Source organism: Macaca fascicularis, chromosome 8, assembly GCF_037993035.2.
Source record: "Macaca fascicularis isolate 582-1 chromosome 8, T2T-MFA8v1.1".
NCBI lineage: Eukaryota > Metazoa > Chordata > Mammalia > Primates > Cercopithecidae > Macaca > Macaca fascicularis.
In genome coordinates, this window is record NC_088382.1 from 140,475,001 (window position 1) to 140,498,019 (window position 23,019).

The window sequence follows — 23,019 nt, forward strand, 5'->3', positions numbered from 1 at the left end:
CCTTACTGTTGCAGACTGAATGTCTGTGTCCCTCTCAAATTCATATATTGGAGCCCTAACCCCCAATGTGATGGCATTTAGAGATGAAACCTTCAGGATGTAATTAGGGTCGATGAGGTCATGATGGTGTATCCGTCAGGATGAGATTATTGCCCTTATAGGAAGAGACATGCAAACACTCGCACTTTCTCTCTCCACATGCACACACTAAGAAAAGGCCAGGTGGGGATACAGCAAGCAGGTAGCCAGCCATCTGCAAGCCAGAAAAGAGCCTTCATCAGAAAACAAACCTTTCCAGACCTTGACCTTGGACTTCTCAGCCTCCAGAACCACAAGATAAATTTCTGTTGTTTAATACACTCAGTCTATGATATATTGTTATGTACAACAGCTGGAGATATGAATACGCTTACCACGTTGTAACATCTCTGGCACAGGGCAGGCACTTAATATTTGTTGACTCAATAAATAAATCATAATAAAGCTAGCTAACACTTACATGGTGCTTATCATATACCAGGAATGGTTCTAAACAATATACATATATTAAATCCTTTAATCCATACAATAGCCCTAATAGGAAGGTATTATTATCATTTCTTATTTTACAGATAAAAAATCAAAGCAAACATGAATTAGTAACTTGACTAAGACCACACATGAGTTAGTGGAAGCCAGGATTTGAACTTGATTCAAAAATCAGAATATAGAATCTGAGTTGTTAACCACTAGGTAATATAGAATAAATGAATGAACTCATAAGTGAAAGGATTACAGATTTAGTTACTAGACAGATATAGCTTAGAGTTCTAGTTCCACATTTACACACTTTAACCCTGGACTAGTTACTTCATCTCAGTTTCCTCCTCTCTGAAATTGATGTGAACATCAGTGACCATGCAGGGGTGGAAAAGGCATTATAGGAAGTTATAGATAAACACATGGCACATAGTAGGCACTCAATATACATTGGTTCCCTCTTGTCCTAGCCTCTCCTCTCATAAGAAGGTTCACAGTGTCCTTTCCAAAGGATCTCACAGCCCATTTTTACTGCAGTTCTGGGTATGTCCTTATTTCAGTCTTTAACTGTTGATGTGAACAGCATGCTGCCCTGGTACACACATGGTTAGCTGCCCTGATTTCAAGGGCTTAGATAGTTCAGATAGCTTATTTTCTCTTTTAAAAATTTTAAAGTCTCAGTGGATGGCAAAAGTATGAAAAGACCATATGCCCAAGGTTATCCATTCAGCAGAATTTTTAATAACAAAGGCTGAAAACAAACCAAATGTTCGTTTTGTTGGCTGAATAAACTTTAGTACAGAAATATCATTGACCATGATGCAGCTATTAAAAAGAAATGAAGACTATCTCTCCATACTTTGAGGAACTGGTTTCCAAGAGGAGAAAAGTGTATATAGTATGCTACCATTTATCTAAGGAAGATCGATCTTTCTATCCACATACATGCACACACACATATTTCTTAGTTAATTTATTGAAATGACAAAGGAAGGGAATGGTGTGGGAAAATAGGGATAGAATTTAAACTTCTTTAATTATGTCTCGTTTTAAGTAAATAACTATAGAATCATTCCAATATTTTACTTAATTATCAAACTAAATCTATTCTCAAAAAACTCTGTAAAAACAACCAACCAAGCAGACAAACAAATGAGCCTACACAGAGAGGAACCATATCAGATGTCGTTTTGCGCAATAATTTGATAACATGCTCCCAGAGGGAAATACCCTAAGGATAAAAAGAGCGCAACACGAATGTCCAAACTGTTTACAATAACCATATTATAGGTGGTAACAAGTGTATTATTGTACTTAGACTATTATAGTGAATCACAAGATAAAGTAAATGAGTTAACTGTGTAGGTGTCATTAAAACTGGAATTTTGGGGAAGAGAAAAGGGAGCTGCAGATATAAGATTGATGAAGTTGAGTCAAAAGCTTGTGGTCCTCATTATGACATCGAAGTATCACACTGTGAACTCATGATGTATAGATTTTCTAGCTCTGCCCACTGAAATCAAGTTCTAGAAACAACGAAACTTAGTAGCAATAACTCCCAGTGTCCAGATTATGGTTTCTACATATCAGTTCCTAGAAAAAATTCCCATTCTTTTCAGAGGTGCCCAAATTTTACGTACCTTTAATTATGTCTTGTTTTAAGTAAATGACTTTATTGGAAGACTTTTTAACATGAGAAACCAGGATTCTATCAGAGACTACCAGGATTATGTCAAAACGATGCAAAAGCCAACTTGAATGAGCTCCCACTAGTCAAAGATGTGACACATTTAGCTTAATAAGACTAATAATTGCAATGAATCAAAACACAGAGAATATGGTAAAATGCATAGATTCAAAATTACGCTTAAAAACTAGAACCTCATTGGTCACCTCTGAATGATGCTAAGGAAAAAACTTGTGGGGAAACTTATAGAAAACAAACTTGTAGGGAAAAAATTCAGCATTTATCTTTGCTTGATGAATTGTACTTCCAGGTAACAAATAGTGAGGAGATGGTTCTCTTTAATAATGTATGCCAGCTAATAAATTATGGAGGACTGATAGGATTAGCATATCACTGTATAAAATAAGTGAATATAGGCGATTAGCGTAAGCAGCTGCTAACATCACAAAAAGGTAAGGAGACATTATGTACCCCCTAATTGTAGCCTATAAAACTAACCAATTAAATATTTTGCAGAAATCATTGAACCTGAATCCCACCAAGCTTCTAGACATAAATACAGTGTGAACAAAACAGAACAAAAACAAAGGACAGGGGAGTCTCTTAAATGCCTTAGAGAATGCAATCAATAAACTGTAAGAAAGAAATGACAGCTCTGGAAGGTTGAGTCTCTCAAGGTCACCCATTCTTGAAGTGGAATTGCTAAGACTCAAGCAAGAATATTTGGTTCCAAGGCTTGAGTCTTTCCTTCTGAGCCCCACAATCTCTGGTGCCTGCCTTTATCACACCCAGAAGTTACTAGAGATAGGACCTCATTTATCTCTTTCTCCTTGTGGAGGCGTGGCTTCCTCTGCTAAAAACGAAGATGCCCAGGCAAAGCTCAAACCTCCAGGGCTGCTGGTGAATCAGGCACCTGGTGGGAGGCACCCGATTGTTTGCTCTCTCTGTTCAACGTAGAGAATGTTCACTTGCCTCAGAGGAGGAAGTGTTTGGCATATCATTTCCACATATATGCAAGATGAAAATTTCCAATTATTCAGTTACATAACCACCTCCGTTCCTCTGGAGATGTTTAATTACACATGCTCCCACCAGACGCTTCTGCGTACCAGGCATCAATGGGCATTATTCAGCCCCTATTAAAACTAGAGGGCCTCTGAGTCACAAGGAGAAACCGGTGGAAACAGGGAGCAAGCCCGGAGTGGGTAGGCTTGATCAGAGATTAACAGGACCCCAAATGATGCTACAGATAGAGACACTTGAAGTGAGACAACCCTGCAGAAACCCGCCCCTATCACAGGGAGGCAGTGGCACGTGGAGGAAACAGAATCGAACTAGGAGTTTGAGCATTTGGATTCCTGTTCCAGTCTGGCGTTTTTTACAGGCTTTGTGACCTCAGGGGACTTCAATCTCTGCTCCTGTCTTAGGACCAGATGGCTAACATCACCTGCCTTGTTTGTGTCATCGGCTTATTTTTAAAGTAAAATATTAATAGCTATCAATTTTGAAAATTTATTATGTGTGGGAGCCACTGGAATAAGTATGTTACAATTATATTCTCATATAACACCCTAACAACCCAATGAAGTAGAACTTGTTATTATCATACCCATTGTACAGGTGAGGAAATTGAAAATCAGAAAGTTAAGTAAATTGTTGAAAGTCACATAGCTACTAAGTGGCAGAGTTGGGGTTTGAATACTATCTGCCCAATTCCAAAGCCTGTACTTGTAACTGCTATAGTTATGAGATGTGATTATATAATTTCAAAACCCTTTGAAAGTTAAAAATGAAAGGGAAAAATATCAGATGTCGCTTAAACCCAGTCACTCAGACTCTCACTAAATAGTTACATACTCGTACTTTACCTATAATCTTAATACAATTAGGTTATCTGCTTTTCCAGGATAAACGGAGCATAGGATAAATCAAATCTGAATGTTATTAGGGTACCATTTGAGGAAGGCACTGACAGGGCACAAAGTAATTCCCTAAGGTGACAGAAGAGACAGAACCAGTCTTCTTTTTATGGAATGACGACCCTCACCCAGAACTTGTTCTCTCAGCTATTTTCGGGGATTTCTTACTTGTCAATTTAAAACCTGTGTAATTGAGTGAGCATATGTTTGTCTGTAGGATTATGGACTTGTCTGAATCTGTCTTCATAGTTCTCAAATGGATTGTCATTTGTATTTCAGACTAAGGCATTCTCCCCTAGAAATGAAAGCTGTCAAGTAGCAGAAGACAAGACCCCAGACCTCATAGATGGCTGGAAAGACCTAAAAACAGGAATTCTAGAAATGGCTAGCCTTTGACACTTGGCCTAGTGTTTCATCGTAAATTCAGGCAAAATGGGAAAACAAGTGAAAGCATATTGCAGGATGCAGTGCCCTGGGTCACTGTGTTCGTATGCACACAGCGTCTTTGTTCTGCTCTGATCAGCCTAGTGAAGTAGAAAGGGTAGGCTTTGAAGACAGATCAGGATTTGGATTCTAGTCTTCCTGCTTACTAGCTGAATAGCCTTACTTTCATCATCCATAAAACAGGAGTAATAATAACTTCCATTCCAGGTTGTTGATAGGATTAAATGAGAGTAGAGAGAAAGTGCTAGGCACATAGTAGGAACTCAATAAGTATTAATTATTTATTCATTTCCTTCACTTGCCAAGTTTTAATATTATCTATTTTTTTCTTACCTATACTGTACAATCCCCATTATTACAAATAACTTTAAATACGTATCTCTGTGTTCTTGGGGTTTTGGGCTGTTTCATTCCTGTTTTCTCAGGGTTCGTTACCTCTGTTTCCATGGTGATTTCCCAGCAATGTGTTTCTATTTCTGCCCTGGCTGACAGTCTCCTTGCTGTGCTTTCCTTCTTTTCTGGTTATGGTTTTTGAAGTACACACAGACCACAGAAAGATGGACCAAGACCCAGACAGGAGTGGTGAGGGAGGCAGGGCCTGATTTCTACCAGGCGGTGAAAATCTCCCTGAGCGATGAACATTCATGGGTTGAAGTCTACCTGAAGAAGTTCTACTGGCCTTTGAGAGTCCTGCCTAGATGCTCCCATGAAGAATAATTTTCTTTCTCGAAGTCCGTAGCCAAGTCTGTTTCACACACAACATGTTTGCATTATTTGGGGTCAGCTCCACTCCAGGAGACTGGACCAGAGCTGGGGTTTTGTACACAGTTCTGCCCACAGTGCCCACTCCCGATTCTGGTAAAGAGTAAGGGCTCATGGAAGGTGGAACGCATATGGCAGACATTGTATATAATTAGGACAGATCTGTAATGAAGTCTTTTCTAGAAACAATGCAAGTTAGTGCACAAAATTCTACACACAATAATCTCAAATGCTTCCTCAAGACAGCCCTATTTAGGTATTACTAATTTATTTTAGAGTTGAGGAAACTGAGGCTCACGGAGATAAGTAACCTGCCCAAGATCACACACTGCTGAGAGTAAGAACTGTGATTAGAATCCAGGCTCAGCTGAACCTAAATGTTTACCTAATATAGTACACAACTTTTGTAGTAATAATTTCATCCAGGCAACAGAATTGGGAGAGATCCCAGTTTGTCTTAGGCAGAAATTGAAAGCTCTTTCACTAGATGATTTTTTGAAAGAGATATATCCAAAGGTCACCAAAACCACATTGTTTGCCAGATCTTCTCCAGCTTTGTTTTTCATTAGGTGGTCTTTATTAGGAATTGATTCATTAAGAATCACAACTTGCCACAGTCAGCTAAAAGTTATTTGCTGCAAAGAGCAGCAGAGACAAGAAATGTCGGGTAACAGAGCAGTCAGAGCAAAATGTTAGATCACCTGCTGTCCATGGTAGAACACAGCCAGGAGGAACATGGCCATCAGCAGCAGCGACGCCTCCTTGGTCCCCAGGAAATCTCTGTTGGAAGAAAAAAAGGCACCGATAACCATGGGGGGACTTCAAGGAGACCCATGAGAAAACTGAGGTTCAGAAATGAGTGGTAAAAAAAGAAAAACACACATCTTTTCAGCACCTATTATGTGATAGTGGCTGCTCTAAGGGTTTGCACGTTGGCTAATTCAGAAACCAGTTGATCCCCAAGGGTATGAGGTGACCCAGAACACATACGGTGAAAGAGATTCTAGAGTCTAGTGTCCAGATGGTACACTCACATTAATAATAATGTCTTCTATGCGCAAAACACATTTTATAGATTTTAAATAGCCTTTATACTTTCCTATCACAAAATCCATGTGAAGACAAGCAACTTTCCTCCGCACATTTTTAAACATTCTATTTAACAGACCAGGGTGTAATGCTTGCTATGTGGCAATCTCAATTCTTAGTGCTTTCATGCTTAAATCCTTATATTAATTCTATGAATTGGAACACTATTTTAATTCCCATATCAGTTTTCTTAATCCTTATACCAGTTCTGTAAGTTGGGGACTGTTGTTTCCCCCTTTTAATTATTGTATCTTTTGATAAAGCCTTTGTTTCTTTTGTGCCCTCTCTTCCTTGAGCAAACCCCAAGTCTCAATGTGCAGTTTTTGTCAGGGCACAGGCTGGAGTGCTTCTGTCCTGGGGTCTCCCGGGCTCTCTAGGAGACCACACGGAAAGGCGGCTGATGATGGTCAGTGGTAAGGGTATACTTAAACACTGACGTGACTTTCAGACTTCAAAGGAATTCAGAAGGTGGCCAGAGAAGCTGCTGTTTGATTCAGAATGCTTCCTTTCATTTTGGTTCAGTGTGAGCCCTTCCTCAGGACAAGCTGGAGGCCAGGAGGCAAAGGGTTAGTGGAAGCAACATTGGAACTGGAAATAAACTGTCCCTTTGAAAATGCCCGAGTACAACCATCTCCATGGATGTCGGGACTTGCCTTACATCACCTGGTGTCCTATTTCCCCCAGGTTTTTCTCAGGTAATGCCCCTTCATCTATTCACCCAGGTGCTTAAGCCAAAAGCCAAAACAAAACTAGGATTCAATCCTCATCACCTCAGCCCCATCTAACCCATAGTTAAATCCTGCACCCTCTACCACCAAAATATATCCCCAGTCCATCTGCTTCTTCTCATGTCCCCCTCCACCACCTGAACATGGCCACTATGATCTCCAACAGCCTCCCAACATCACTGTCTACAGTTTATTTTGTACATGGTTGCCAGAATACTTTTTACTACTAAAACCAGATCATGCTACTCCCTTGTTTAATCTCTTCCCAATCACAAGCACAGATGTACTTGGAACTCACTCAGAAGTAACTCTGGTGTGGCTTAAGGAAACAATGGAGCCATCACAGACGAGACGCAGTGTCTAGAGGGAGAAGTAGAGTACGCAGCAAGGTGTTATACCAGGGAAATCTCAAGTTTTCCATTTTCTGTTCTTGCTGGAGACCAGCAGAAACAGCCCAGGGCTCAGGGAAATGGGGGCTTAGCACCAGCTGCCAAGACCAGCTTTTCGTCTAGCTTTATGATAAAAAAAACTTCCCAGCGTATACTGGGCCAGGCACAGTTCAACTCATCAGGATTGGACAGGGACTTAGGAGTGAAAATGTACATTCTTATGGAGGTATTATGCATATGAGGATTAAGAGAACCAAATAACTCTGTGGGCTGGGACAAGAGTCAAATCTATGAATACCTTGGAGAAAAGATGCTAACAATAGATGATACTAATTATTATGCTTCTATAGCCCCAGAGAAGCACATAATTATTGACCATCTACTGTGTACCAGGCATAATATTCTGGGATGTAGAGATGAAGAAGGCACGTTGTCTCTGTCCTCGAAATATTAAGAGAAGTAATCAAATACACAGCTAATTTTATAATATGATACACTCCATGGAAAGGGTACATCCTTGTTGCAACAGGAATACATGGGAAAAAAAGCAACCCAGGCTGGGTGTTCAGGGAAGGCTGAAGAGCTGAATCCTAAAAGACAAGACTTCACAAGGAAAAGGTAGGATGGGTTCTCTAGGTACAGGACATTTATTTTGCTTAGCTTGCTGGTTTATAGGTCTCTAGTATGGGGATAAAAAATAAATGTCATATATCATGTTTGAAGCCACATGTAGGCTCAGGAGGAAAGAGTGCTAACAGAGCTGTCCACTGTGAGTGCTAAAGTGAAGAGGGCTGGATTGTGAGCCACACACTGTCACCCTGCATTTTAGGGCTGAGGAATCATCCATCTATCCATGAATCCATGAATCCATGAATCCATGAATCCATGAATCCATCCATCCATCCATCCATCCATCCATCCATCCATCCATCCATCCATCCTTTGTTCCATCCTTCCAGCCACCCACAGTCACCATCAGGCTTATTTTGAGGACATAGACACAATCCAGTTCCATCCTTTTATTCTTTCATGTCACTTGATTCTCTAGCCTCTGAAGTTTTGGGACTCCTGAAAAAAGATGAAAGACATGAGGTTTGGACTCATGAAGATCCAAGTTCCAATATCAGCTTTTCTACTGACCAGTTGTTTGACCTTGGAAAAGTCATTTGACATCTCTGAGCCTCAGTTGAATGCATCTAATAGTGTTCACCTCTATAATTGTGAGGATTAAATGAGTTAACCACGGTAACGTGCTTGGCACAGTATCTGGCCCACATTTCCCCCTTGCCACCCTGTGAAGCACCTGGCACATCATCTTGCTCACGGTGGTGGAGCTTTAAGAAGTCACTCGCTTACATTGCTTAGTTTGAATGAGCACGTCCTACGTTCAGCTCCTCCTGTGACTTCTTCTCAAACCCCTGCTCTGCCTGGCACTTTGGATATCCTTTGCTTTGCCATACAGAAGACTTTTTTTAAGCCCAGAAATTTATCATTTGAAACACATTTTCAAGAGAAAACACAAATACCTCTTGAATTATTTTGAAAGCAGTGATTGAACAAAAATAGAAAGATGACTAAACTCAGAAGAAAAAGTAAAAGAAAATTATGAACAATCTTTGAGTCATTCAGTGAATTTCAGATGGGGAAAAAATAGCCTGAGCAGAGACTGCAGAATATGATAGTAAGTCAGCCAGGCTGAGGAGCATCCCAAAAGAACTGTGGTTTGAAATTAGAAAGTTTTTTTTTTTTTTTTTGTAGTTTCAATGATTCCTTAAAGAACTTTCAAAGAGAGCCAAATGACTGAAATCTGTACTGTATTATAATGCTTTGCTTGATATTGGTTGTCAGGGACTTAAAACCAAGAACATGTTGAACTAATTTATTTGTATTAATAAAATCACTGAGTTAATACTACCATCTCTTTATGCTAATAGAAAGGAACATTCTTAAGTGAAAACCCATGTAGCATAATGTAATTTTCAGGGCTATAACAGTCTTTAGAGATCATCTTATCTGATGTATCACAAAAATTAATATTTGAGTGTTATGCATTACATAAATATTTATGCTAATTATAGTGAGTTTGGAAACTAACAAAAGTGCACATATAACAAAATAAAAATTGCCCTTAAGCCTACCACCCAGAGAAGACAATGGTTAACATTTTGGAGTTAACTAAATGTCATTTCCTTTTACCCCATACAAAAAAGTATGTTTACAAATTTAGGATTGCATAGCTCTCATACTGTTTTGTAAGATACTTCAGACTTAGTAAAAATTATGAAAATGATTTCAAGTTATTAAGTACCTTACACTGTGCACTTAGCAGATTTATTCTATTCCATATTATGTGCACCACACATAATATAATATCTCTTGAAGCCTTTTATTTTACAGGTAGAGACTGAGGCCCACGGAGGAGTAGTCATTTTCCCAAGGTCACACAGCTCATTTGTGTCGGAGCCAGGATGAAAACTCATATCTTAGGCACCAAATTCAGCATGTTCATTATAGTACATTTGACCCCGAATGTTTAGTTTATTATTAGTTCCGAATTGCTTCTATGACACTCATAATAAACCATTCAGCTTGAATTTATCTTTTATTCTGTTGTCATAATAATGATTGTACTTGTTAAGTGCTAATTTTATGCCATACTCTAATAACCACTTTATACATTCTGCCTACTAAGATAGTATTATCCCCATTCTAGAAAAAAAAAAAATCCAAGACTGAGATGTTAAATAATTTAACTTAACTAGCTAGCGAACAGTGAAGACTAGCTACCAATACAGATCTCAGTGATATTTTTCAGTAGCTACAATGCCCTCCTCTATGTACCTACTTATAATTGCTTGCCCGTAAGGTCCTAAAGGATAAAAATAATGCCTTATTCATCTATGAACCTGCAGGGCCTAGTAAAAGCCCTGAATGTAATGTGTATTGCATGGATACATGGATGCATTCACGAAGGTCATGTGATGTTGGACAAATGCTATTTGGCTTTGACCCTACACGTAGGTTATTTCCTGGTTGTTCATTCCTCCTATCGACCCTGCTCTTTCATGTGGACTAATGCAATAGCTAGAACCGGTTCAATAATTTGTGGACTCACTGTAAAATGAAAATGCAGGGGTTTCTTGAAATTTCTTTTTAGAGAATTTCAAGATGGTAAGAGCAGGGCATTAAACAAAGCCAGGCCCTTCTGAGTGCACAGCCCTATGTGAATACACAGGCCACATGTGCATGAAGCTGGCCACTACAGTTGCCTCCCAAATAGTCTTTCTGCATCCATTCTTGTCCCCATCTAGTCCTTTAGTTGCAGCAGACAGTGTTCTTTTGAACAACCCCAACTTCTCCTTGTTTAAAATCCTTTTGTGCATCCCAAAACCTTCTTGATTCTTTTAAATTTTATTTTTAATTGACGTAATAATTGTACATATTTATAGGGCACAGAATGATATTTCAATACATGTGTACTCTGTGTAATGATCAAAGCACGTTAATTAGCATATTCACTACCTAAAATATTTATCATTTTTTGTTTTTGAACATTCAGAATCCTCTCTTCTAGCTATTTAAAAATATACAGTAAATTATTGTCAATTATAGTCACCCTGCAATGCTATAGGACACTAAATATATTCCTCTTATCTAGTTGAATTTTGTATCTATGAACCAACCCCTCTCTGTAGGAAGGACTGATGTGTTATACAACACTGATGTGTTATACAACAAACTGCAGGTGTCTGTTTTCATTATTGGGTAGCAAGATCTGCATCACTTATCTTAATTATACTTTTGTGGCACTGAATTTGGAAATGTAGCATTTGCCTTGAAAGGCTGGAGATGATGGATGGGAAGTGTGCCCAAGTTCAAGTGTACTGTGCCCTATGATTTGTATTCATATTTTGTATTGTGTAACTGAGACTGATGAGGTGCACTTGGCCCAAGTTAAGTAGTTTCCATCATAAACCTGGAAAAGTTCCTGTTTTAAGGCTGAGCCTAGAGAAGATCAGTTCTGCTTCTAAAAAGTCTGATGTGTCTCTATGCAGACATTGTTTTCTGCAACAGTATGGTCACTGATGAGGCACTTGAGGATGGAAATCTTGAATCGTCTTTGAAGAATGTGGCTAACCTCTTCACTGTGTCCTGCCCATACTGACCTAATTTTTACTTTTTAATTGTGCAGACCTTGATTGATTTACTCTGGTGTGGTCTGTGCCTGGTCTTTCTGTCTCTCTGCCTCATTATTGATTCGTCAGCATAGTGGCCACGCAGGCGGTCATCCTGTGACACTAAAGAGACTCAGCTGCATGGACTGAAGTTATCCTGGAGGACTACTTCCCCAGGATCTTTCAGCCACAGTACTGGGCATGGCAACAAAGTTGGAGACCTCCTAGGCTTATTTTCACTTTTCTAAATATTCTTGTATAGACGTGACAATAGGACTGGAAATGGTTCAGTGAAAAGTACATTGAACATGGTTGACATAAAGAACTGCATTCCAGAGCCGGCTTTGTCATATACTAGTAGTTCATAGTTTCCCTATCATTAAAAGAATACTGAATCTTCCTACTTTTGAAAAGAGGAAGATGGCACTCACATCAAAAGATTATCAAGATGTTTAAATGAGATTATAAGTTAGAAGGAGACGTGAACTATTAAGTATTGTATACACATGAGAGAAAATTGATATATGGCTACTATCATCAGTCTTTACAATTCTGGTTATTTATGAGGACTGTGTGGACCAATGAACCTTTCCAATGTAATAAACAAATGGGGATCAAATGGAAACAATTTAGGTCGGAAAAAATCTTTTCCCCACCACATGGCTTCTAGATTCTGCCAGTGCCAATTTTCTTTAATTCCCTCCAAATGCTTTTAGATAAGTGTTTTTCCTATGTATTATCTATTTTAACTCATTCTCATTTGTGAGAGCCTCATCTGGTAGTATATTTTATGTCTGAAATGCCTTCAACATCTAACATTATTGGTACAATCTTGCAAGGATTATTTTGGTAACCATGGCTTATCTGCAACCTGGAGACCTCTGAGAAGCCCCTACACATGCTGTTTAGCCCCCAGATGCCAGTGAGTGGAAAAAGCAGTGTCACAAATGAAGCTGTGGGTGTGTGGGGTGGGATGGGGTGGGAGGCAGCTAGATACCAAAACAAAAGGCAGAGGTGGTATTTGTTGCTTTTGTAAGCACCTTCTTTGTAACAACAGGTACACAGTAGATCTTAAGACATGTTGTTGAATTAAAATATACGTTCTTGATGTTCTGCTGGAAGCAGAGGAGTAATATGAATACTGTCGATATAGGAGTTAAGAAGACATTTTTTAGGTAGATAGTGAGGGTATGGAAGTCTTCATTAAGGTTTTACTTTTAATGAAAAGCATCCCCAAATTATTTTCCTTTCTAACAAGGGCAGACTGAAAAATCCAGCTGCAGACACAGATGCTGGCAAGTTGTGCCAATCATATTCAAGATGGTGGCACCATCTTCTCTTCTCTTTGTCATCCACATGTACAGTAAGGAGCAGACAAGATGGCGCTGGTCAACTGGAAAGCCATTTGCATCATAAGATTAGGTTGGGGCGGCCAGCTTTCCCCATGCTCTATGTAAACATCATACCTGATCGAACTAATCTGTGAGCCTATGTAAATCAGACACCACCTCCTCAAACCTGGCTATAAAATCTGGCACATCTGCTGCTGGTCAGTCTTTCCTCTTGGAAGTCCCCTCTCTCACTAAAGAGAGAGCTAGTTTCCTTTCTCTTCCTTTCTCTTTCTTTTGCCTATTAAACGTCCACTCCTAAACCCCTTGTGTGTGTCTGTGTCCTAAATTTTCCTGGTGCAAGACAACAAACCCAGGTATCTACCCCAGACAGTGTAGCTGCTTCATACTGGGGACTTCACCTGGGATACCAAGGTACAACATTCATTGAAATGGTGAGCAGAGGAGTGGACTCCAACTCTGTCCCTTCATTTCATAGCTATCGGCCTCCATTTTAGAACTAAATCAAATCAAATCCATAACAGGCATCTGTCAGCCAGTTAAAAATATGGTTAGTGTTGCTGCCGTTCTTAAAGACTCAGATATGATGCTTACTGGGGAGAACATGGAGAATCCCCCAGCACCCACGGATTGCTGGGCATGTTGGCCATGTTTGAACCAACTTCCTTTCATGGAGGACTTAGCCATCATGTGGGGCTGGAAGAGGTTCTGGAGCAACTGAGGATTTCTGACTGGGGCTAACCCCTGGGGTTATCCAAAGGCTTCTGAACTGACCCCAGCCTCCAACTGCCTGATGGGGTGTTGGCAACAGGATCTCCAACTTTCCTATTGTAATTTCCTCCTTTCCTGTCTGAGACAACCATGTCTCCTATCCTCTCTGTGTATGCAGTGTGGGGAAAATTTTACAGTTCAGGGAAGTAATCTTGTTTGGCAAAATTAGGGAATGTCATAGTAACCGGGCATATAGCTCAAGGGAAGGTGTAGTTGTGATTTTTGAGGAACAGAGGGTCCCTCCCCACCCACAGTGAGTGTCTCTCTCTGTCCTTGGTCTGGAGGGCACATGGCACTTCCAGGTCTCTCTCTGCCCTTGGTCTGGAAAGCGTGTGGCATTTCAAGGTTAACAGCGCCACCTAGTGGAAGAGGGATCTTGTCCATGAGGCAGATTGTCGGTCTTTTTCTGAAACACCCTAGCTTCCCAGTTCTCCCTTTTCGTGCCCCCTACTAAAAACCAGGCTTTATGCTGCTTTGGTGAATGAGAAAATTCTGCATTCAACAATTAGGAGTAAAATATCTTCTGAAACCAAATTTTAGTCTTGATACTGTCCCATCAGCAGATAAATGGCCATTTGGTCCCTACGTTCTTTTAAGGCACCTATTATGCCTCCAATTAGAATGGTATTTACTTAGTAAGGGGGTTTTAAGTTTGAAAGTTAACCAGAACCATTCTTGGAGGGTGAACACTTTAGCGCAGGTGATAATGGCAGGATACAGAGTTCAAACCAGCACACTTCCTCTATAAAGGGGGGAAGTACAACAGTTGCCCAGATGCGAATGTCACATAGTCTCTCCTGAGATCCATTTTGTTTTGGTGGGGGAACCAGGCAGGTCACACAAGTCTAGGAAGTCAAAGGGAAATCACAGGCAGAGGACTAGAATTGCATGGGTGAGCGTGACAAATCCCAATCACCTAGTTCCTCTGGTTCCATGGCTGAGGTCATGCCTGCAACCACAAGTGGCACATTCAACAAGGTGCCTGGACCCAGGAGCCATGGAGGGAAAACAGCAGGGAGGATACCCCCACTGTATTCCCTTCCACCCTGGGTCATACCAAAAGGAAGGAGCCTAAAGAGACACCTTTTTCTCACTTCTCTTTCAAAATGGGTAACAGACAATCTTCAGCTTGCACCCCTCTGGAGTGCATTCTAAAGCATTAGAACTCCTTTGACCCGGAGACTCTGAAGAAAAAGTGGCTTATTTTCTTTTGCACAAGGGCATGGCCTTCTTACAAGACCTTTGCATTCATTGTAAAATCAACTCAGCCCTTTTAGTAGTCATATCAGGCAGACCCAAGAGGAATGATTCCCCAAGACTAGAAAAACAACTTCTGGGGGAACTATATGAGGCAGCTATTGGTTGTCCCAGTCCTTACAGTCCACTGTATCTGGGGCCACCTCCAACCATGCCACCAGCTCTTCCACCTCCACCATCTCCAAAATTTCCCACTCCCCCACCTTCCCTCTTATCCCTACAGGAAATGCCCAATGGAGGTGATGCCACAGGGTTCAAGTTCCCTTATCATTGAAGTCTCCCTTAGCAAATAAAGGGAGACTTAGGCTAATTTCCTGATGACCCTGATACGTATATAGAAGCCTCCCAAAACTTTGATGTTTCACCTCTCATGGAGGGATGTTATGCTGCTCGTAAGCCAAACCCTAATGGCAGCTGAAAAACAGGCAACTCTGCAGGCAGCACAGAATTTCAGAGATATGCAGTATGTCTCCTATGGTAGGCCAAAAGGAAAAAGAGAAATTAGGAAATCCAAAGAAACACCTTTCAAGATGTTTCCCCTAAAACACCATTCCCAATAGGAACAGAATCAGTACCTCTCGACAACCCTTTTTGGAACCCCCAGGTTTTCTATGGTGTTTTTCCTTCCTTCATGGTTTAAAAGCTCCTATCTCTTCTTTTATAATATTCCTCCAAACTAAGAAAAGTTAATATCCCCAAACTTTAAAATGCTTTGCTTAGAGTTGAGCTAGGGGGAAGGGCGTCCAGGGGCCTGACATGATGGCAAAAGGGTAAAAGTTTTTTTTTTTTTTTTCAAACCAGTCAAGTTTTTGGCTTCTCTCTCCCTGTGAAAGCTGGTAAAGAGGATAACAAGAATCATTGTTTATATTCTCCATAAAGTTTTAACTAATGAGAAAGGCATTTGCGATGCTGGTCTCAAGCTGTAGCCAAACTGGTGTGCTTTGTGTGTCTTTAGGGTTCTGTCAAAAGGAAGGGTACCTTAGGTTAGGATGCAGACCCAGGACCCCGTAAGCCTGCTGTTCAATCCAGCCCAACAAAATGATCAGTAACAAACTTGGCTACAGGCTCTCATCTTGTTTCATGTCCTTGGGAACATGACCTGTAATCAAATGGCAATACTTTGTTTTAGTCTCTGCCATTTTACAATGGTGGCTGTCTTTCTGTACTAAGTCAGCTACTGAGTGGGGGCCACAAGCTCAGATAAGCCAGTTTATTGATCTGGGTGGGCGTGCTGATCCATCAAGGGCAGGGTTTACAAAATATCTTAAGCACTTATCTTGAGAGCAGTTTAGAGAAGGTCAAAATCTTGCAGCCTCTAGCTGTGTGACTCCTAAACCATGGCTTCTAATCTTGTGGCTAGTTTCTTGGTCTGGTTCCCAGGCAAGAGGGAAGTATATCTTAGGAAGGGGCTGATATCATCTTTGTTTTGGACTGTGAACTGTAAACCAGGCTTCTCCCAAAGTTGGTTTGGCCTACCCCAGGGATGGGCAGGGACAGCTTGGGGGCTGGAAACAGAATGGAGTTGTTTGGGTTAGATTTCTTTCACTGTCTCAGTCACAATTTTTCAATAACATTTGCAAAGCTGCTTATCACACCTTTAAAAATACCTCATACACTTGAGGTTAAGTCATAACCTAATTAAGGCTTGTTGGTTTCACCTGGGAGGTTACTTTTTATAAACTTCAAAAGCTGAAAATGTTAACTGCTTGGTGTAGCTAAAGTTAAGTAACAAGGGATTTAAAAAGATTTTCTTAAAGAGCGCTCAGACTAATTAAAAGCGGATATCCAAGTGACAGGTATATTTAAAAGGCCTTTATGTTTTTCTCTTCTTTGATCTTGTCTTCCTGGAAGAAAACTTTTATTTTTTTCTTTTCGGTTGACTGGATTATTTTTCTTCATTTTGTTGTCTTGCTACTTTTAATGCACATAAGAGAAACCCTAAGATAACTTCTAGTAGCCTGGGACTCCTTGGGAAAAACAGAGAGGTGCCATAGACCCTGTTTTGGGGAAAAAAATCCCTCTGTTTTCTTCATGAAACCTCAGGAATTAAAAGCAGATAGTTCCCTCTCAAAATCAAAAGCTCTGTTCTGTTTTCCATTGTATTATCTGACAGTTTTGAGTTTTAGGGGGATCAAATTACTTCATATTATGAGAGAGCTTTGGTGTGTAATAACTAGGTAGGAAATATATTTTAAGGGATGACTAATAGCAGTTATGGAGGAATACTTAATCCTTTGTACGTTTGAATCAGAGAAGCATGCTGTTTGTCACCTGAAAGATGTGGATACATTCCCACTCTCCTCTGAGAGATGTGACTCCAAAGGGGGATGGGCTGATTACAAAGTAAGCCGATTGTCTTCGGGTTGCCTTGCAATGAAATGCATGGTAGGAGCATTGCACTGTCTTCTCCCACAGAATCTCCCTCCTTTTGGGGATCCAAGATCCAGTACAAAATGGCATCCTTAATTTTGGGGATCTGTCTTCAGCTGTGACTGCATATTATGCCCTAGAAAAGGATGCTTTTGTGACCCTGTTCCTCCAAGGGCTCCACCCTGAATCCACTAATCAAATTAAGAAACTGGCAAATGAAAAATCTTATGAGTGCTGAATCTTCTGTCTGTGTCACTATATATGTGTTGTGTGTAATGTCTATAAAAATAGCTCTAATTGACTGGCTTAAAGAAAAGTAAGTTCTTAAATATTTTTTAGTTAAAGTTATTGTAAACTATGGAGATAACTAAACTTCTTTGTCAGTCATGTTTTTAACTGTAACTACCCTGAAAATGTTGTCATTCACAGACAATTATTGTCTTGCTTTGTTCCTTCTCAAAAGGTGGTTTATAATCAAGCTATACGACTTTAACAGGTATTCACAAATGCAGGTTTTTAATAGTTTTGAATGTTGTAACATTGGAATGAAGAAAAAACCATATGGGATTCATGAAGAACTGAAATGTCCATGAATATCAAGCATAACAAGACTTAACTAAATGGACTGCACTCAGAATGCTAAAACAACATTTTTGACTTTTGCTTGGAACATTGCTGACCCTTATTTTGTTTTTCAGAGTCAAGGGAACTTATTCTGAACTATTTATGGCCTTTAATAATTGTGTGAGTTATACTCCTGTGAACAAAATTTGGAGCATGTTTCTTTTTCTCTGCCTGGTTCCTCTAGAATTTGGAAAATATCTGTGAGTACTCTTAACTTACGGCAATATAGTCATTTGCGTAAGGTCAGTAAGAATCCATTTTCTTCCTTTGCAACAGGACACGATTGGAAAAACTGGTTATTTTATCAAGGTTTTGACCGGAAGGGTATGCTTCCCTTTAAGAATTCAATCTCGACTTGCAGAGACAATAAAAGTCCCATGGGGAGAACTGCCTCATACCTTGTCTACACATGCCCCATACAGGTTTCCTAACCTGTGGTCAGTAAATAATGTCACCTTCTAACAGGTTCAGGAGCTCCAAGTTTATCATGGGATCTTAAGAGAAAAGAATCACCCAACTCACAGGTATTTGAAGATCCAAACCTGTGACTGGGCTTGGCTTTAAAAGGTCTTATCTGAGATTCCTTGTGAAACAGAGTTCCATCAAAGCCAATCCAAAAGGACTATACAGAAATAATTATTCTTCCTGCACTTAATACAAATAATCAGGCCAAGAATAAGACTAAAGTTCATTCATAATTTGTTTTTACCAAAAATGAGGACTGGAGAGAGAAATTATGCTCCAAAGCTTATCAAACATTTGTCACTAAATCTTAGTCTCATTTATTGTTTTTAAGCTTTTTGCCTACATTTCAGACTGACCCCGCTAATTCCTATGAATCAAGTGGTGGTCTCCTGGTCTTGGAAGAAATAAAAAAGGATGGGTAATGTAAAAATCTAGATCAATATGCTAGTTCTGGGCAATTATACTGCAAATTCTGCCAGGTAGTGAAAGTGAGTAGGGTGCCCATAACTCAGAGGTTTCTTTTTTTGGAAAAATAAAACCAAGGAACTTCATAGACCCCCAAAAGGACATTCTATATCTTGGAAAGTAAAATTTTAGATGGAAATAATCTACTACATCACACTTGTGGGAATTGCTATACTCAATCTATTTGCAGTGAGACTATATACTGTAGCAACTTCTAACTGGAATATCAGAGATTTTCCATTGCTGTAGTACTTTGCTTAATTATTATCCTTATAGCAGGGATAATAGTTACCAACAGAAAGGAAACATGAAAATTTTACTATCACTGAGTCTGCTAGACCTCCTTGTTGGGTTTGGTAATATGTCATACCCTGGCTATGCAAAGAAGGTTATAAAGGAAAGAGATTTTATGTAAGAAAGGATCTTGTATGATAAATACTTGTTCTAAAGACAATAGTTGGTTGTTTAAAAGAAGGATGTTTAGGACAAGTCAGAAGATTTAAACATGTCATAGATGGTTCGTGGAAGTTGTTAAAGGGTTATAAGGAAGGTAATACTTGTGCTAAAAAGAATAGTTTGTTGTTTAAAAAATACTTGTTTAGGACAAGTTGGAAAGTTTAAGTGTGTCTTAGATGGCCTGTGGTAGTCATGAAAGGATTAATAATTGCAGGAAAGATTTAGCCAAGGTTAACACTAAAGTGACTCTAGCCACCCAAATCCAATGCCACTTATCCTAAAAGGAATGTTACTTCTATATTAACATTTCAGCAACGTCTGGTGGAGGTAAACCAGTGTTACAACCCATCAGAATGGCTGACAGTAATCAAACTCCAAATGGTGCTGCAGACAGAACCATGCATGAACGTGCCTTTCTTTCAAGGACCCTTAGATTGACCCCAGCAGGAGCCCTAGCTGCTGTTCTTCACACAACGCCCTTTTCAGCAGGAAGTAGCCAGAAAGCATTGTCGTCCAACACCCCTAACAGCAGTTAGGGTTACCAATCCAAAGGGAGGAATGATATAGGAGTTAAGAAGAAATTACTAAGGCAGATAGTGAGGGCATGGAAGTCCTCAGTAAGGTTTTCCTTTTAACGAAAAGCAGCCCCAAATTATTTTCCTTTCTAACAAAGGAAAGCCTGTAAAATCAAGCTGCAGACATAGGTACTGACATTGTGCCAATCATGTTCAAGATGGTGGCTCCGTCTTCCCTTCTCTTTGTCAGCCACGTGTACAGTAAGGAGCAGAAAAGATGGTGCCAGTCAACTGGCAAGCCCATTTTCATAATAAGGTTAGGGTGGAGGAGTCAGCTTTCCCCACATGATATGACATCATACCTGATTGAATCAATCTGTGAACCCTGTGTAAATCAGACACTATCTCCTCAAATCTGACTATAAAATCTGATGCATCTGCCCCGACCAGTCTTTCCTCTCAGAAGTCTCCTCTCTCTCAATAGAGAGAGAGCTGTTTTCCTTTCTCTTTCTTTTGCCTATTAAATCTCCACTCCTAAACTCCTCATGTGTGTCCATATCCTAAATTTTCCTGGCATGAGATGATGAATCTTTGGTATCTACCCTAGACAGTGTGGCCACTTCACTGTCATTGTCTCTTCCAAACTTTAGACTAAAAGGAGGGTGGGTTTGTGAGGGAGACTCCCTCCCAGCACATCACCTACAAGGTGCTGCTAGAACCAGCAAAACTGATGCTCTTATTAAGTCTATTTTATTGCCTCCCTGAATTAAAAACATGCCCACTGATGAGTAGAAACAGGTGCCAGAACTCAATTCTAACCTGAATTATGATGCATTAATGCATTCCAGTATTTTGCCTATGTTTTAAGAAGTCAACAAGGCATAGGTAGTGTGGAAATAGTATCTTCTGATGATCAGTTGGAATACATACCTAATAAAGACTATGAGAAGACAAAAACACTAAATGCTTTGGAACAAGCATTTTCTACTTGGGCAAATAGAAAAAAAACACATTTTCTACCTGGGCAAATAGAAAAAAAACACATTAAATGCGAAGTATGACACAAATCCAAAAGAAATTGTGCTTATAGGTTGAGGAGCATATATTATAAGGGCAATAATGAGAAAAAATTCTAAGGGTTGTGAATGATAGTTGGCTTACTGTGAATCAATGATGTAATATGATTCCAAATTAGTTAATGCTTCTTTCAGTCACTGAATCATTTAATATTTCATTCTACAAATATTTAATTGGACACCTTGCCAGATAACCCTAAGTGCTTACTATATGAACACGAGTAATGGTCCTTGTCTTCAAAATTTCCTATTTTAATGGAAGAGAAAGACATGAAAATTAATTACTTCAACACAGTGAGGTAAATGCAGTAATAAAAACTTATGTACACGGATTAGAAAATGAGGAATGGCCAAAGACGATTTTGCCAAAGAGAGTGTAAGTTTGAATACAGATCTGTTATTTACTGGCCATGTGAACCTGGGTAATTGCTAACTTCTCTTAGCCTTTGTTCTTCAAAATGTTACTCTGAAGATTAAATAAAGCACATAAAATGCTTGATACACATGTAAATTAGACATTAGTATCTAAAGTTTATAAAGAACTCTTATATTCTGGCTATTGTGAATAATGCTGCAATGAACATGAGAGAGCAATCTGAAACTATTCTTCGGTGGATAAATGGATAATGAAAATGTGGTATATGAACACAATGGAATACTATTTAGCATTAAAACAGAAGGAAACCCTGCCACTTGCTACCACATGGATGAAACTGGATGACATTATGTTAATGAAATAAGCCAGGCTAGAATCTGGGTCTGGGACTTCCCAGCCTCCAGAACTGTGAGAAATAAAGATCTGGTATTTATACTAGCCTGTGGTATTTTGGTTATTGGCCGTCTGAGCTGACTAATACAGACAGATGATGTATATTTCACTTTACCTATGAGCAAATTGAGCACAGGGTCACTACTGGTAGGCCTAGTATTGTTGACAAAATTGCATGTTATCAATTATATGTGGAGTCTAAGAATTTTGAACTCATAGAAGCAGATAGAAAAATTATGGTTACCAGAGACTTGAGGGGTGTGTGTGTGACATGAAATTGAGGAAATTTTAGTCAAAGGATACAAAATTTTAGATAGGAGAAATAAATTCAAGAGCTCTGTTGTAAAACATGGCAACTATAGTTAATAGCAATGTATTGTATACTTGAAAATTGCTAAGACAGTAGATCTTCTGTGCTGTCACCACACATGCAAAAAGCATGTGAAGTAATACATATGTTAATTAGCTTGATGTAGCCATTCTACCACATATGCATAGGTCAAAAAATCATGTTTATACCATAAATGTATACAATTATTTGTTAATTAAAAACAAAAATAACTCTTACAAATTCAACAAGAAAATGATAAATAACCCAATAGAAAACTGAGTAAAGGATATGAGCTGGCAATTCACATAAAATAAAACCCAAATAGCCAATAAACAAACAAAAGATGCACAAGCTTATGCATAATGAGAGAAGCACAAATGTAAACAGTGCAATAAAATGCACACTCAACCTAACAAGTATTTTAAAAATCTAACAGTATAGGTGGGAATGAGAGCAACAGGACCACTGCTTATAAGAGGAAAATTGTGTCAGTCACATTGAAAAGCAATTTGGCAACATTTTAAAAAGTGGAAAATACAGATACCCTACAATCCAACAATCGTGCTTTTATATCTACACCCCAGAAGATATCAATTATGGTAATTAAAGCATTTTTTATAATAGGGAAAACTGGTAACAACCTAAATGTCTCTATTAATAGGTCAAAGGATAAACATATTTTGATATGTTTGTATTATTTCATATGTACAGACCACAACTAAAATGAAGTCCGTATATATCAACCTAGATGGATCTAGAAAGGTAATATTACATCACAACAAAATAAATATTATAAATAATTTATAGATACAGGCCTAGCTATATGTATATATATGTATGTGTATATATGTGTGTGTGT

The 23,019-nt window shown here is 39.2% G+C and overlaps 1 protein-coding gene across 4 annotated transcripts in view; it reads right to left on the reverse strand.

Annotated features, from left to right (window-relative positions):
- The window catches only part of ADCY8 (adenylate cyclase 8), a 263,968-nt gene that overhangs the window by 28,891 nt on the left and 212,058 nt on the right, over positions 1 to 23,019 (reverse strand). For all 4 annotated transcript variants that reach the window (XM_073999461.1, XM_005564084.5, XM_005564083.5 and 1 more), the window contains one exon: positions 6,033 to 6,111. In XM_073999461.1, the coding sequence (XP_073855562.1) occupies positions 6,033 to 6,111 (79 nt within the window). The remainder of the gene's footprint in view (positions 1 to 6,032; positions 6,112 to 23,019) is intronic.